At 43.8% G+C, this 15,713-nt stretch overlaps 1 protein-coding gene across 1 annotated transcript; it reads left to right on the top strand.

Moving 5' to 3' along the window:
• Nucleotides 1-7,943: 7,943 nt before the first annotated feature.
• On the top strand, nucleotides 7,944-12,300 carry chchd10 (coiled-coil-helix-coiled-coil-helix domain containing 10). Its single transcript, XM_072245191.1, has 4 exons — nucleotides 7,944-8,042; nucleotides 9,412-9,637; nucleotides 10,986-11,145; nucleotides 12,165-12,300. The coding sequence occupies exons 1-4, from the start codon at nucleotides 8,014-8,016 to the stop codon at nucleotides 12,173-12,175; spliced, it is 426 nt and encodes a 141-aa protein (XP_072101292.1). The 5' UTR covers nucleotides 7,944-8,013; the 3' UTR covers nucleotides 12,176-12,300.
• Nucleotides 12,301-15,713: the final 3,413 nt, after the last annotated feature.

Here is a 15,713-nt window from a genome sequence, read left to right as displayed (position 1 = left end):
AGGGGCTGATTGATGGTGCTCTCTGTCCCATTACCATCTCTACCCAAACTGCTTGTACCCACTGACCATGTAAGCTTAGATCACATCTCTCTTCCCCAATCCCAGTCTAAATATCTGAGACCCTCCTTCACCAGTCCCAGTCTGTGTATCAAATACTCTCCTTCCCTGATCCCAGCCTAAATATCTGAAACCCTCTTTCCCCAATCCCAGTCTATATATCAGTCCCTCCTTCACCAATCCCAGTCTGTATATATTTCAGAACGTGATAAAAGGATTTCTAGGCAGGTTGGACATAAAGGGATATGAAACCATTTGTGATAGACTCCAATCTTTCTTGCAGATAAGAGTGGTGTACTGTACAATGTCAGGCAGCAGAGAACATGAACAGTCAACCAGATTTGACTCCCACGGCTGAGCATCATGGGAGGGGCCATCGCCAATGCTGTCATTGAAGCAACTGCTGATGATGAGACAGCCCTGCCTTTACAACCATTCTTTTCAGTTGTTTCAGAATCAGATTCACGGTCAGAAAAAAACAGGAAGAGATGTGATCCCAGTCATGAGATCAGACACTGGCCCTTCACATAGATTAGAAGTGCATTTTGTGAGAAACCAGCTGCTAGAAGTCAGTAAATCAGTGTCCTTTCTGCTGAAAGTCACATCAATGGCCCAGGACACAGGACACACCTGCCAGATCTCTGGAATACTCACTATGTGCCACTACTTGAGTGAAAACTTTTATGTGGCACCTTAATGAATGCCTTGGAAATTCAAATACACAACAATCCCCAACTCTGCTTCTCCAGTATTTCTAGTAGTGCTATAGTGAAGCAGGTAGTACTGCTGGGTCACAGCACTGCAAACCCTGGTCCAATCCTGACCTCAGTAGTGAAAGGCGCAGGGAAAAAGCAGGAAGAAGTGAGAAGTTTGCAAATTCTCCTGTGATCATGTGGGGTTCCCCTGGATGCTCCAGTCTCATTCCACATTCCCGAAGGTTAAGTGCTGGTGTGTTAACCTCTTCTCTTCTCTTCTCAAGCCCATCATCCCTACTGGAGCATAGGCTGTTGACAGCAGCTCATCAGAATGCTCTGTCCTAGGCTAGTCTTTCAAGCTGTCCCCAGGTATAGTCCATCTTCTTGGTATCTTCTAGGTGAAAATCCTTTCTCTCCCAGGGATGAGGCTTTGGAACTTCTCTTGCTGTTTCTGTAGCTCTGGATTTTTACGGAATGCGATTGCTAGCCTGATGTCTAACCGTCCTCCTTTCACAGCCAGGCTTGGGACTGTCCTTGGTGGAGTTAATATGTTAACTGGCCACTGTGAATTACTCCTAATGTGGACAAGAGGAACAATCTGAGGGGAGAGTTGATGGAAATAAAGGGAAAGAGGGTGAGAGAGGGAGAGGGAGAGAGTGACTCTCCAACCCAACATTACAGCACATTTTTACGTGTTAAAGAACAATTCCTATGGTTACAATGCCCCATAATGCTTCTTTTCTTTTTTTCTTTTTTAATATTTTTATTGATATATATAAATTGCATGAATACAAATACAAAATTCATAAGGATACAAGTAAATAATACGAATTACATTACATTTAAATCACAGTAATATGATTACAGTATCCTATATTCCAAATAAATCATATAGAAAAAAAGATTGAATTATGAAATGAAATAAAATAAAATAATTGTATTTTATTTTTAAAAAATCTACGCCCACTACCAAAATGAGCTGGTTGGTTAAAAAAAAAGAAGAAAAAAGAAAAAACCTTACCATATGATGTTATAATAATAATGGCTCAGATCCATACTTTAATAACAGTTCAAAGATTGTGAAAATAATTCAGAAAGCGTCTCCATAACATTAGAAAATCATATTTAGAATCAGAAATTGAACAGCAAATCTTCTCTAGATCAAGGCACAACATAATATCAGATAGCCATTGAACATGAGTGGGCGGGGCAGCCTCTTTCCATTTGAGCAAGATCGCCCTCCTGGTCATAACAGACATAAAGGCCAATGCCCACAAATCAGATGGCTTCAATTTTGTAGCACTATCCTCAACAATACCAAACAAGGCAGTCAAAGGATTGGGCTTAAAGATGACATTGAAAAGTGCAGAAAAAGTTTGAAATACATCTTTCCAGAATTTTTCAAGGCTTGGACATGTCCAAAACATATGAATTAGTGTGGCCACTCCATTAGTATATCTATCACAGTAAGGGGAAATATCTGCGTAGGAATGGGAGAGCTTGTCTTTAGACATATGAACTCTATGTACCACTTTGAATTGTAATAAAGAATGACGAGAACATAACGATGAAGAATTAATCAATTTTAAAATAATCTTCCAGCTCTCTTCAGATATGAATGCTTCTTTTGAGTCACCTGCAGTTTTCAAAAACCTGGATCTTCCCACCAACATTCCAAAAATGAGTGTTAAATACTGTTGTATTCATGCAATGGGGTATCAATTACATTCATGCATATGCAGACATCTCAGTTAAATGTCTTCCATATTTACAATTTACTCTACATGCTGGTGTCTGAGTCCTGTTCATGGAATGGGTGTCAATTGCATTTATGCATATGCAGACATTATCAATTAAGTGTTTGGTTCCTGTTCCAAGTTGCACTTCTACAATTCATACTCAGATCTGAAAGCTGGTTGCTAAAATCAATGTTCGCTATATGTTCTAACCCCAAAAATACTCCTTAACAGAAACGAGAAAAGGAGGAGTGAGAGAGCCATCAGAATGGGGGAAGGGGCCAAGGGAGGGTTAAACAGAAGGGAGTAGTTATGAAGATTTAGACAAATAGATATTCACACAACTGGTTGGAGACTACCCAGACAGAAGATGAGTTGTTGCTCCTCCAATTTGCATTTCATGGACAGACATGTTGGTGTGGGAATGAAAAGTCAAGTTGCCTTTTCTGTTTTTGCTGTGATTCTATAACATTGGACAACATTTTTTTGAAAGTTTTGTTTCCTCAGAATTTCTTTTTGTTTATGATAGACTGTTTGAAGTTGAACATAAATATAATCTCAGGCTACTTGTATCACATAGGAATTTGGAGAAACAAGAAATTAACTTTTATTGAATATAATGCACTTAATTGCATAATGATGCTGATGGATTGCAATCGTTCAACTAAGCTAAAAATGTTTTGTTGATGATTTTTGTTTGTGCTCAGTGTCTGAGGCTTCTTGTAAGTGTACTACAATAATCAGCTAGGATTGATGGATTCTAGTTGCCCTGCTACTGTTTCTCCATGACCATAATGTCCTGGTGAAAATCATCACTATGCTCATCACTGACCATGACAAGACTTGAAGGGAAGTAGTCTAAATGGGAATGCAGAAAATGAATCTTTAATGACATGTTGCTCTTCATGGTTGTGTAGGCTTGAAGCATGTTGTCAACCAGCTGCACGTAATTTGGTGTTTTGTAGCTGCCAAGAAAATTTTGAACACCGTCCTTGAATGTCTTCCATGCAATTTTCTCCGGTCCCACAAGAAGTTCTTGGAATTAGTGACCTGTCTGACTTGTGGACCAACAAAAATGTCTTTCGTAATCTTGGCATCAGTTATTCTGAGCTGAATTATGAATTGAAATAACAAAAGCAGTCAATTTTTCAAATGGGGCATGATAGGATAATTTCTTTGTGATTTTCATGATCATTTGCCCATAATCCATATGATACACCCAGGAAGCAAAACTTTTGTTAACCAAAGTAAATCAGCCAACTGATATCACAGGCACAATCCTCACTTCAAGGAATCTACCACTCATGTTTTCAGTATTATTTAATTTATTTGTTTATATTATTATTATTATTAATATTATCACAAATAAAATGAAGTGTGGTGATTTATGTTTAATGAAACCGTAACATATTTTATTGAACTCAAAAACCTACACACAACAGTGCACTAGAAACTCTTTGCGTAATAATGTCATCATGTCAGATATAACCATATAAATATAAATATAAATATATAAATATATGGTTGTATATGGTTGGTTATATATCACGTCAGATCAGCCTGTTAAAGTGAAACCCCCTCAATGTCGATGGTTGTGAATTATGTACATTTCTCCCAATCACATTACCCTACATCGCACCCCCCCCACCCCCCAGAATTCACTAAAATCAGCGTTGTGAACCTGCCTGGAGCTCAGGTTGTCACCTGACTCGGGTCCTGTGTTCCATGGGTGGAGGAACATCAAATGCCTCTGGCTCATCCAGAGGTGCTCATAGTCATGTTGTGATGGCAGGGGCATGGCATCAGAATACACCAAATCTTCATGTGTCAGTTTAAGGCCATCTACCGAAATACATCCAGGTTTACCACTCTTATTGATGATAAAGTCTTTTCTCCCCGTTCCAAAACACATATGTGCCATCATAAGGGGGGTCTAAGGGGATGTTGGTGTGTGTCATGGAGGACTAAAACAAACGAGGCAGAACGTAGGTCAACAGGAACCCAAGAGTGCTTTATGCCATGAGGAGGGTGGAACGCTGTTGGGAGGCCGACCAGGCGGTCGTGGCACCAGGAATAAAATTACCTGGCACTTGCAATGGCTGCAGATATACCGACTCAGTTGTGGACAACTGCAGGTCCTCTTTTGGGGCTGTTCTGAGCCCCAGCAGGATCCACGGGAGACGGTCATGATCAGTCAGGGGCCATGGTGTGATGCAGCCTAACGCTGAGGTTCTGGGTCATCAAAGCCCAGAGGTCTGATATGAATTGGGGACTGCAGTCAGATGGGATGCCAAACCTAGCAATCCATATGCTGATGAATCCCTGAGCCACATATGCAGGTGGCTGGAGGGATGACCTCTGGTCACCTAGTGGTACAGTCTACCATGGTAAGGAGGTGTGTGAAACCACGGGATGGGAGAACAGGATCAACAAGATCCGTATTGACAAGGTCAAACTGTCTCTCAGGGACCTCAAAAGGTGCCAATGGTGCCTGAACCTGATGGTTAATTTTTGCTCACTGGCACTCCACACAGGCTGCAGTCCAAACATGCAAGTCCTTTCTAAAGACGTGCCAAATGAACTCTAGTGCAATCCGTTTCTCTGAGGCTTTCTGCCCAGATGCAAGAGGAATCCCTGTATGGAATCGAAAACAGTCCATCTGCAGTTTGCGGGCATGATGGGGTGAAGGCGACCGGTTAAGACAACGCACAGGAGGGAAATTCCTAATTCCTTGAACTTAATGTCAGCTGACTGCAGGCCTGTGACTGTTGTTCGGTAAGCCTGGACCTCTGGGTCAGTAGCTCCGTCAGCTGCCATGGTGGCACATCAACCCCTGTGTGTACAGCCTTAACAACAGTCCATGAGAGCCAATTGGCCACAGCATGATTTTCCCCCTTGGTATGTTGTACATTGGTTGTGAACTCAGATATGTAGGTCAGGTGGCATCGCTGCCGTGCAGACCAAGCGTCTGATATTTTGGCCATCATGTGCACAGGAGATTTGTGGTCAATGAGTGCTGTGAAATGGTGATTCTCTGGAAGAAAATGAAAATGGCGGATAGCCAGATAGAGACTGAGAAGCTGTAGTGCTGTACTTCCTTTTGGGGGGACAGAGCTGCCAGCTGAAGAAGGTGAGTTGCTGCCACACAACTCCGACCAGCTGTTCAGGCAGGCATCAGTAGTATTGGCTTAAGCACTCAAAAAGTGTGTGGAGATGAGATATGTGTTCAGATCTGGATGCACTGATGACTAGTATGCCATCAGGTAAACAAAAAGAAAATCTAAGTTTTTTAATACAGAGTCCATCAGCCATTGAAAAGTCTGTGCTGCATTCTTCAATCCAAATGGCATGCGCAGAAACTCAAAGAAGCCGAACAGGGTTGTTACAGCTGTTTTGAGAATGTCCTCCAAGCACATAGGCACCTGATGGTAGCCCTTAATCCCGTGATCAATTTTGGAAAAAATCTCCTAACTAGATCAACTTTGGAATATATTAACTTTCCCCTAAACCTATCAAAAAGTCTTGGACGTGTGGGACCAGGTAACGATTGGTGGTGGTGGGAGTGGTGGCCTTGTTAAAGTGTCAGTAATACCCACATGGACGGCAACGAGCATTGGACTTAGGGACTATAAAGAGAGGTGAAGCCCAGGGACTATTCAAAGAGCGTAGAATACCAAGTCTTTCCATGTTAGAAAATTCCGCCTTCTGGGTCCAAAAGGCATGGAGTGGCAGGCCAGTTGTGAGAATGTGGTGCTTGACCCCATGTTTTGTGACTGTAGTGGAGAATGTGCACTTGGTGAGGTTTAGGAATTCGCCCAGCAGTCAAGTAAACTCACATGCAGTGATGTATGCACTTGACGGAGTCTTTGTGGGGACCTTACTGGGGGAGCAGGGTAACAACCCACAGTCCTTGATGACAACTACAAGCCAATGGTTCTTAAGATCGACTAACAGACCTTGAGCACACAAGAAATCAGCACTGAGCAGACATCTAGCCACATTAGTCAGGACAAAGTGCCGTGTGTAACGTTGCCCACTGAAACAGAACTTCACCGTCATGTCCGTTGGTCTGGATCCTGCTGCCGTTAGCAGCCTCCAGCGAGGTTTAATCGCTCTTTGTCCTCTGATCGATAGGTGATGCTGGCAGTATACACATTTGAGCACCCATGTCACACAGGAAGTGTCACCCTGAAAGGGTGTCCATAATGAACAGTAGATGGTCCTGGCAGCTGGAAACCACAGAGTTCTCAGACCTCTGATTTCCCAATGCACTGGCACTGTTGAAGCTGCAAGGCCCTCGGCATTTCCTCGCGTTCATCGCAAAGTGAGCGTGGTGAAAACACAGACCCGACGTCGTCTGTTTCGCAGCCATGGGCATCCTTGTGTTGGGGGCCTTGCTGACTAAGCTTATTGAGGTAGGGAAATGAGGAGAAATAATGCATGGCTCCCTATAGTCATTCACAAGTGGATGAGCGAGGGCTATGTGAACTTGATCAGGCACTTGCTGCAAGAAGAGTTCTTTAAAAATAAAACATGGATGGTGATTTCCCAGAGGAGACAGCACATGGCCCATTAGCTCCGATGGCCTAGTATCAGGAGACCAGCTGTTTGGCGCTCAGACTCCGACAGTCCAAAAGTCTGTGAAAAGTGAGTTTTCAGTGATTGTTATTTATCCTGTTCAGGTGGGTGTTCAAGCATTCTCAGCAGTCTCGCAGCCGTGGAGTTTCCCAGCGATGCTACCACGTAGTAGAATTTGGTATGGTTGGCAGTGATTTCTCACAGAGTGAACTAGGCCTCAGCTTGTACAAATCAAGTGACGCCATTTTGCTCCCCAAACTCCAGCAGTTTCAAAGCGACTGCGTTGGCCAACATGTTCACTAACTCTGGAATCATCCAAGAGCATCTACCAATGTAGATTTTCCCAAATAAAGCCTGTAACACATTTTATTGAACTCCAAAACCTAAACGCAAAAGCACGCTAAAAATCTTCATGTAATAACGTCATCACGACAGACCAGCCTCTTTAGGTTAAACCCCAACTCAATGTCGGTGGTTGTGAATAATGTACGTTTCTCCCGATGATGTTATCCGATATTATTATTATTTGTTTTATTTTGTATTGGCTCCTTTTTGCACAGTGGGTGTTTGTCAGTGTTCCTTTGTGCGCAGTTTTTCATTGATTCTATTGCATATTTTGTTATACTGTGAATACCTGCAAGAAATGGATCTCAGGGTTGTATTTGGTGACATATACGTACTATAATAATAAATTTACTTTGCAGTATACACCTTCCTCGCTATCTCAAGAAAGCGACATCAATCACATGGAGCCTGCGTACGCGGGACCTGCGCTCTTTCCCTCGCTCCCAGCTTCTAGGAAGTGGCGCGGGAGAATAGGTAGAGGGGGCGTGGCCCACTGCGGCATTTGCGGGCGTTCCGCGATTGCGTCAGAAGTCACGCAATCACGTGAGGCATTGCGCCGTTGCTGCCGTGCGGTCGCAGTCGAGTCCTTCAGAACCGTCGCCATGCCCCGCGGAAGTCGCAGCCGAGTGAGGTAAGGAGTCGGGAGGCCTGGCTGGGCCGGCCCGGCCCGAGGCACTGAGAACACATGGGGTGGCAGGTGGCGGCGGTGCACCCCCTCCCTCCACCCCACTCACCTTCCCTTCCTTCCCCGCGCTTCACTGAAGGGCAAATCGAGGTCACAGGCCCGGGGTCAGCGGCGTGACACCGTACGCGAGGCCTTGTCCTCGCACTCGCTCGGTCCCAATCCCAATCCCAGGTTCTGTGCTTCACTCGCATACTAGATTGTCTGGCTCCTCAAATCCCAATCATCCCTTACTTTCTTCCCGGTCATCCCTCATCCCCCTTCCTCCCCTACTTTCTTCCCCGATCCTCCCCCATGCCTGTTGCAACTCTTACCTCAAGGCCCATGGAGTCCATGTTCCAAGCCACCCCGCCAATGCTCCCCAGCGCTTCTCTACGTTTACGAATGCTTTGATGCTGCTTTATACACCCATGCTGAGCTCGTCAACTTCATCAACTTTGCCTTTACCTTCCACCCTGCCGTTAAATTCACTTGTTCCATCTCTGACACCTCCCCCTCCCCTCTCTCGATCTTTCAGTCTCCATGTCTGGAGTCAAACTCTCATCTGACATACTTCGTGGAACTAAGCAACACACACAGATGCTATAGGAACTCAGCAGTCCAGGCAGCATTGATGGAAAAGAGTGAACAAACAGTCTGCTTTTGTTAGGCTGAGACCCTTCCTCAGGACTGCATATCTCCAGCGCCTGCAGATTTTCTCGTTTTTGTGTTCCATAGTGATTCCTACAGTAATCCTGACTATAACTTTTCCCACCTATCTCCTGTAAAAATGCTATTCCCTTTTCTCCGTTCCTTTTGTTTCTGCAGCATCTATTCCCACCATGAGGCTTTCCTTTTCAGGGCATCAGAGATGTCCTCCTTAAAGAACAGAGTTTCCGCTCCACCATTGATGCTACCCTCACCCGCATTGCCTCTCCCAGCCCTTTATCTTTCCAACCTGCCTGGCTTCACCTACCCCCTTCTAGCTATCCTCCTTCCCCTCTCCCCACCCTTTTATTCTGGCATTTTTTCCCCTTCTTTCTCAGTCCTGAAGAAGCGTCTTGGCCCAAAACAACTGTTTGTTCATTTCCGTAGTTGCTGCCTGAATTGCTGAGTTGCTCCAGATTTCCTGACTCCTGCCCCATTCCTTCTCTCTTACTCTTCTTTCCCCCTGCCCTCCAATACCTGGTACACTTTTCTCCATCTGTCTACCTCAAATCCCACTCCTCCATTTGCTCCCTCTAGTGCCGCTGGTTATGGGGCCCTCCCACTCTGTATCTCAGCTGGCCGTTGCATCTTCAGCTTTCTTCCTAATGGTTCCTGTTGTCCTGTGTTCCAGCCGCCCTGCTCCTTCCCGAGCCGCTCCCCCTGCTCACCCTCCTCCAGCTGCTGTTGCTCCTGCGACCGTGCAGCCCCGGCAGCCGGGCCTGATGGCGCAGATGGCAAGCACGGCGGCAGGAGTGGCAGTGGGCTCAGCAGTGGGCCACGTCATGGGGAGCGCGCTGACCGGGGCCTTCAGTGGTGGAAGTGGCTCGGAGCCAGCCAGGGCAGATGTCACCTACCAGGTAGGTGGGTGGGGGCAAGGTTTGGCGTGTTGCGTCTATCCCTTATGTTCTGGGAATTGGGGACCATCGGGTTTGCTGAAAGTTTACATTTTCCTTGTAGAAAATATTGATAGGTCGTGTGCAGTTTTGATACGTGATCACGTTGTGAGATGCTGCTTGTGTATGTATCAGGAGCGAATTGTTGGGAATGTGGGGAGAATACAAAAACATGGGATTGATGTAGGATTAGTGCAAGTGTGGTGGGACGGATCTGTGCTGTATCTTTCTGAGGAGACTCCAAGTGCCGATGTTATGAACTAGATTCAGTGAATAAAAGATATTCATTGGAAAATAAAGCATGTCAGTGAAATGCAGTGTTTAAAACAAAATGTAGATCACATTCCTGTTGTCTTTTCATTGCCTTTCCACTATTTATCAAGGGGAAAACAGGAAAAAGTCAAATCTCATCAAGTAGTGAGAGAATTTCATGAACTCCAGGGTCTGGTGGAGCTTGTTTAAGTTAAGAGTTAGTTTTTGTGCTGTTACCTCACCCTGCAACTCATGGACTGTTTCTGTATATTACTGATTTAAACTTGCACAAGATAGTTGGTAAGAACACAGAGTTTGTGCCTACTGCCCCAGTCAAAAGGTGATGGCTAAAACACAAATGTCAAAAATACTCAGGCACTCATGAGGAAATCTGCAATTCAAGCAACACACACACAAAAATTGCTGGTGAATGCAGCAAGCCAGGCAGCATCTATAGGAAGAGGTACAGTCGATATTTCAGGCTGAGACCCTTCGTCAGGACTAACTAAAAGAAGAGATAATAAGAAATTTGAAAGTGGGAGGGGGAGATCCGAAATGATAGGAGGAGACAGGAGGGGGAGGGATGGAGCTAAGAGCTGGAAAGTTGATAGGAAAAAGGGATGTGAGGCTGGAGAAGGGAGAGGGTCATGGGACAGAAGGCCTAGGGAGAAAGAAAGGGGGAGGGGGGAAGCCGAGAGGATGGGCAAGGAGTTATAGTGAGAGGGACAGTGGGAGAAAAATATTAATAACAAATAAATAACAGATGGGGTACAAAGGGGAGGTGGGGCATTAACGGAAGTTAGAGAAGTCAATGTTCATGCCATCAGGTTGGAGGCTACCCAGACAGAATATAAGGTGTTGTGCCCCACCTCCCCTTCATACCCCATCCGTTATTTATTTATTATTATTAATTTTTTTCTCTCTCTCCTTTTTCTGCTTTCACCAGCAGTTTTTATGTGTGTGGCTTAAAGATAACTCGGGTCCTGGTTTTTGTGTCTAGTCACTGTATAACTTGATTTCTTTGAAATCTTTTCTCTTATGAGTTTGTCTTTGCCTGTAGGAGCCTCCAGTGGCAGCCCCTCCGGCCCAACCTCATTCCCAAGACTTCAGACCCTGCCAGTATGAAATGAAACAGTTTCTGGAGTGTGCCCAGAACCAGCATGACCTAACCCTCTGTGACGGTTTCAATGAGGTGCTGAAGCAATGTCGCTCTGCACACGGTAGGTGCAAAATGTGCATAAACATGGGTTTAATGACATTGGCTACCTGATAAGCCCTAAAACAAACCAAGCTTCAGTTGGAATAATCTTGTCAAAGCCTGTCTACTTGCAGCCCAGTCCAGTTGTTCTAAAGTCCAGTGGTCCCCAACCACCGGGCCGCGAGCATGTGCTACCGGGCCACGAGGAAACGATATGATTTGGCAATATGAACCGATATGAGTCAGCTGCACCTTTCCTCATTCCCTGTCACGCCCACTGTTGAACTTGAACGCGCGCGAGGTCCACAAGAATATTGTCAACGTTAAATCGGTCCACGGTGCACAAAAGGTTGGGGACCCCTGTTACAGTTCAACGTTCCACTGGACTTTGCTTGCAGCTACATTCCCGAATCTCACATCCACATCTACGTTATGGTCTCTAATTGCGCAGAACCACAGCAAATGACATTTAATGTAGGCAAGTATGAGATAGTGTATTTGGAAAGGTGTAATAAGGCAGGAATGTAGGCTATAGATGACATCTAGGCCTTGGAGTAACAGATGGATCATGAAAAGGTAAAGTTACCAAAACATATCAGTAAGGGTTAAAAAGCCATAAGGGATACTTAATATTAATCTGAGGCAATGTATATAAAAGCAGCAAAATTATGACAGCTGTACACACTACATAAGCCCCAGTTTGAAGTACAGTTCCAGTCACCACATATAGGACGGGTGTCAATGCACTTGGAAGGGCATTATTTATAGTCTGTCAACCAAGAAAGACTCTTCGTTCCCAATTTCTCCTTATTGGTAATTGTCTCCATATGAATATCAAACAGGATTGTGTAATACCACCTCAAATTTATTTTATAGAAAGTAGTACGTTACTGGTTTTTCACATCCCATCCTAATCCTAAATCTGTCCATTGCTTGTCTGTGTGTACCTTTACGTTAGTCAAATGTGTTTTTCTTTTTGTAAAACCATGTTGAATCATCTCATCATGTGATTGCCCAAATGCTCTTTTACCTTTCTACCAGGTATATATTGAAGTGGAAGTTGCCTGCCGAAGGATTGTGAAGATTCCTGTTGTGTCCCATTTAATTTTAGTGATGAGGCTACAGAGACCAGAGTAATGTATGATTGTTAAATGTGAATAAAATGTTCTGTATAATAGTTTTTGCCTCTTGTAAACTGAGTGAATGGGCAAAAATAAAATTCACAACAAGGCCTGAGGTTGGCATTTTCCCAGGTCCGCTGCCTTGAGATAGGACTAGATACCTATTGGGAATTGAAGTAGTAATTAAATAAAGAATGCGAAGTGACTGGGTGTGCTCCTTCAGCAGGAGAGGTTTGGTAGGTATTCATGAATGGTTCTGTTAGAATAAACATGCTAAACGTTTAACACTCGGGGAATAGACACAAATTGAAGGTGACTGGCAAAGGAACCAGAGCCCATCTGAGGAAGCTCTCTCCAATGATTCTTGTAATTATGATTCTTCAACAATTGAAGGTTCATTGCAGTCTTAATTGTACTAACTGTTAGAAAATCACTGTTCTTCAATTGCCATGAAGTAAATTTCATAAATCTCAAAATGAGAATTTAGCCAAGGATTGGCTTCCGAGCTGTGAAATTCCCTGCAGTCCTGTGGCCCTGCGATCTATGCTCCACCATTTCCAGCCTTTCACACATCCGGAGATTTATGCCATACTATACATGTTATACACAGTGCTAAGTTCGCAGGCTGTGTCAGGTTGAGGTGCTGCAAAGGTGGGTTCTTCACTCCACCTACAATGGAAGTCTGAAGTGTGTGATACATTATGATCCACTTGTGGGACTTGGCACCTGTTGGAACCAGTAGCAGTCCTGTCCTCATTTGGTAAGCGGTGGTGAACCAAAGAAGCTAGTTTTAGCTGTTGTACCTAGAATAGTCATAGCACAGTAAAGGACCTTTGGCTCATGATGTTGTGCTGACCTTTTAACCTATTTAAGATCAATGTAACCCCTGTTAGATAGCCCTCAATTTTTCTATCATCCATGTACTTACTTAAGAGTTTGTTAAATGACCCTAATGTATATGCCTCTACCACCACCCCTGGCAGGGTATTCCACAAACACACCACTACCAGTCTTAAAAAAAACTTAAACCTTTGACATTCCTTATGCATTCCTGCAGTCAGTCACAAAATTAGACCCTCTTGTATTAGCACTTTAGCCCTAAGAAAGAGTCTCTGGCTATCAACTCAATATGGCTCATCTTGTATACCTCTATCAAATTGCCTCTCCTCTTCCTTTGCTCCAAAGAGAAAAACACTTCCCACTATCCATAGCTTGCTTTCTGGTGAACATCCTGCAAAAAGCTCAATGTGGAGCTGAGTGCTGTCATGATTTTCATTTAAATACTGAAGAATTGTGCCTATTCCCCAATCTCAGTATTTTAATAACTGTAGTTTCCTTTATCATGAATGATACTTGCTAGCAGACTGGTAACTCAGAACCTGGACTGCTCATAGAGGACAAGTAGTGATGACTGCATAGAAGGCTGTAAAAATCTGTTGTTTGCTCATGGCCTTGAAGAAAAGTGTTGACCTTTCCCAGTCTGGCTCCAGACATTAGCTATCTCTTAATTGTCCTCTGAAATGGTTTAGCTAGTGCCCTCCCCCCCCCCCCCCCATTCACTAGGAATGGGCAATAAATGCTGGGCTTTCTTATGACACCTCAATTTTCAAAATGAAAGATGTGATATTGGATATGGCAGCAGGTGAGGGTCTCTGCCACCAGAACTACAAAGCAACAAAATAATAGTTTTATGTCTTAATGTAACAACTGGAATTAGACCATAAGACATAGGATCAGAATTTGACCATTGAGTCTGTTATCAGCATAGTAAGACAGTTCTAAATTTTACATAACAGCAAGTTAAAAGTATTTAATGTTAGAATCATGTGAGAGACATTTTTCATTTTTTCATTTAGTTAGCACCATGGAGATAAATCCTGCATGCACTCAGGAGTCTTAAGTTCATAGGTCAACTTTTCAATGAGGATAACTAATATTAATTTAGTGAAACAAGAGATTCAGATTCATTTACTTATCACATGTACATTTAAACAGTGAAATGCATAGTTTGTGTGAACAACCAACACAAAATGAGGGTGTGCTGCAAGTGTCATCACACATTCTGGTGCCAACATTAGCAAACCCACAATGCCCAGCAGAAGAATGCAACAAGCAACAACATAACTTCAGCAAAACAAGCTCCTTTCCTACATCCCATGCATACACTCATTCTCCTCAAATCCCATGACAGGCTTCAGGTTGATTCGCTGATTGTTAACTCTGAGAGCCTATAGTTTTGATCCAGATTTACCATTTAAAATACTGATGGAAACGTATTAAACATCCAGTTCTTTCTTGAATTTTGCTAAGTAACTGGAAGAAAAACTTAAAATGGCTTAACCACAAAATAATCTGCAGATGCTGGGGTCAAAGCAACACTCACAACACGCTGGAGGAACTCAGCAGGTCGGGAAGCATCAGTGGAAAAGATCGGTCGACGTTTCGGGCCGGAACCCTTCGTCAGGACTGTAGGGGGAGGGGGCAGAGGCACTATAAAGTAGGTGGGGGGAGGGTGGGAAGGAGAAGGTGAAGAAAGAATGGGGGAAAACACAATGGGTAGTAGAAGGAGGTGGAACCAAGAGGGAGGAGGCTTAAAATGGCTTCCTGTTTACATCACTGAAACAACAGTTCAGTCCAGTGTTTCAGCTTTAATTATTTTTGTTAAACCTGTGCCTTTTGCTTTGTGCGACTTGCATTCCATTATGTACATACTGTTTCTGAGTTTCAGTTCAACATTAAGGCTTGTTAATGTAAGCATTTCAAAATAATTTAGGATCCCTCATGCCTTTCTAACACACCACATTCTTTTACCATCCCTGGGGAATTAGCAAGGCATAACCCTTTATGCTTTGTGCATTCTGTGTATGTTAACAATTGCCCCGATCGCTGGATTGTGTGACTTATTTGTGAAATTTCCCTTACACTCAAGATCTTCGCTGTGCACTTTTGGAGTTTTTCGGCTTGAAGGCTGATTTGTTTTTGGATGGTGGGCTCAGAATAACCTCCTTGTTGGATCTAAGTTTCCTCAGGGCTGCCTCCTTCTCCTTGGGATTGGACAACTTCCGAAGCTGGTCTAATAAGCAGAGGTACATAAGATTCAGCACAAGTAGTAATGGTTATTTGGCGAAATCCCACCATCACTTGGATTTATTAACTTTTCCCATAATAATGCAGTACCTTAATCCATCACCCCGAGGCACCTTGCCTCTGTCCTCTCCACTGGGACCTCTCCAACTTCACTGAAGGGTTGAACCCACCATCAGAGCCTCAAGAGGTGGAACCTTACCACAAAGCTTCTGTCTCATCAACATGAACTCTATTGAAATGGTACTTAGTATTAACACTTTCAAAAGCCACTCTTCCTGCAACATGAATACCATTCTGGAGTCTTGTATGAAACCCATTGAAGCACCTATTTGCCATATCCCCAGCGATCTACCTGTTGCATGTACATCTGTCTGTGATTGTG

This window comes from Mobula birostris, chromosome 2 (assembly GCF_030028105.1).
Source record: "Mobula birostris isolate sMobBir1 chromosome 2, sMobBir1.hap1, whole genome shotgun sequence".
NCBI classification, from domain to species: domain Eukaryota; kingdom Metazoa; phylum Chordata; class Chondrichthyes; order Myliobatiformes; family Myliobatidae; genus Mobula; species Mobula birostris.
The sequence above is the reverse complement of the archived record's forward strand: the minus strand, read 5'-3'. Positions and strand labels throughout refer to the sequence as shown.

Excerpts from the sequence above, each read along its gene's own strand:
- chchd10 (XM_072245191.1), top strand. The coding sequence starts at position 8,014 with ATGCCCCGCGGAAGTCGCAGCCGAGTGAG. Across the intron at positions 8,043-9,411 it reads GGAAGTCGCAGCCGAGTGAG|CCGCCCTGCTCCTTCCCGAG; the intron begins GTAAGGAGTCGG and ends CCTGTGTTCCAG. Across the intron at positions 9,638-10,985 it reads GGGCAGATGTCACCTACCAG|GAGCCTCCAGTGGCAGCCCC; the intron begins GTAGGTGGGTGG and ends CTTTGCCTGTAG.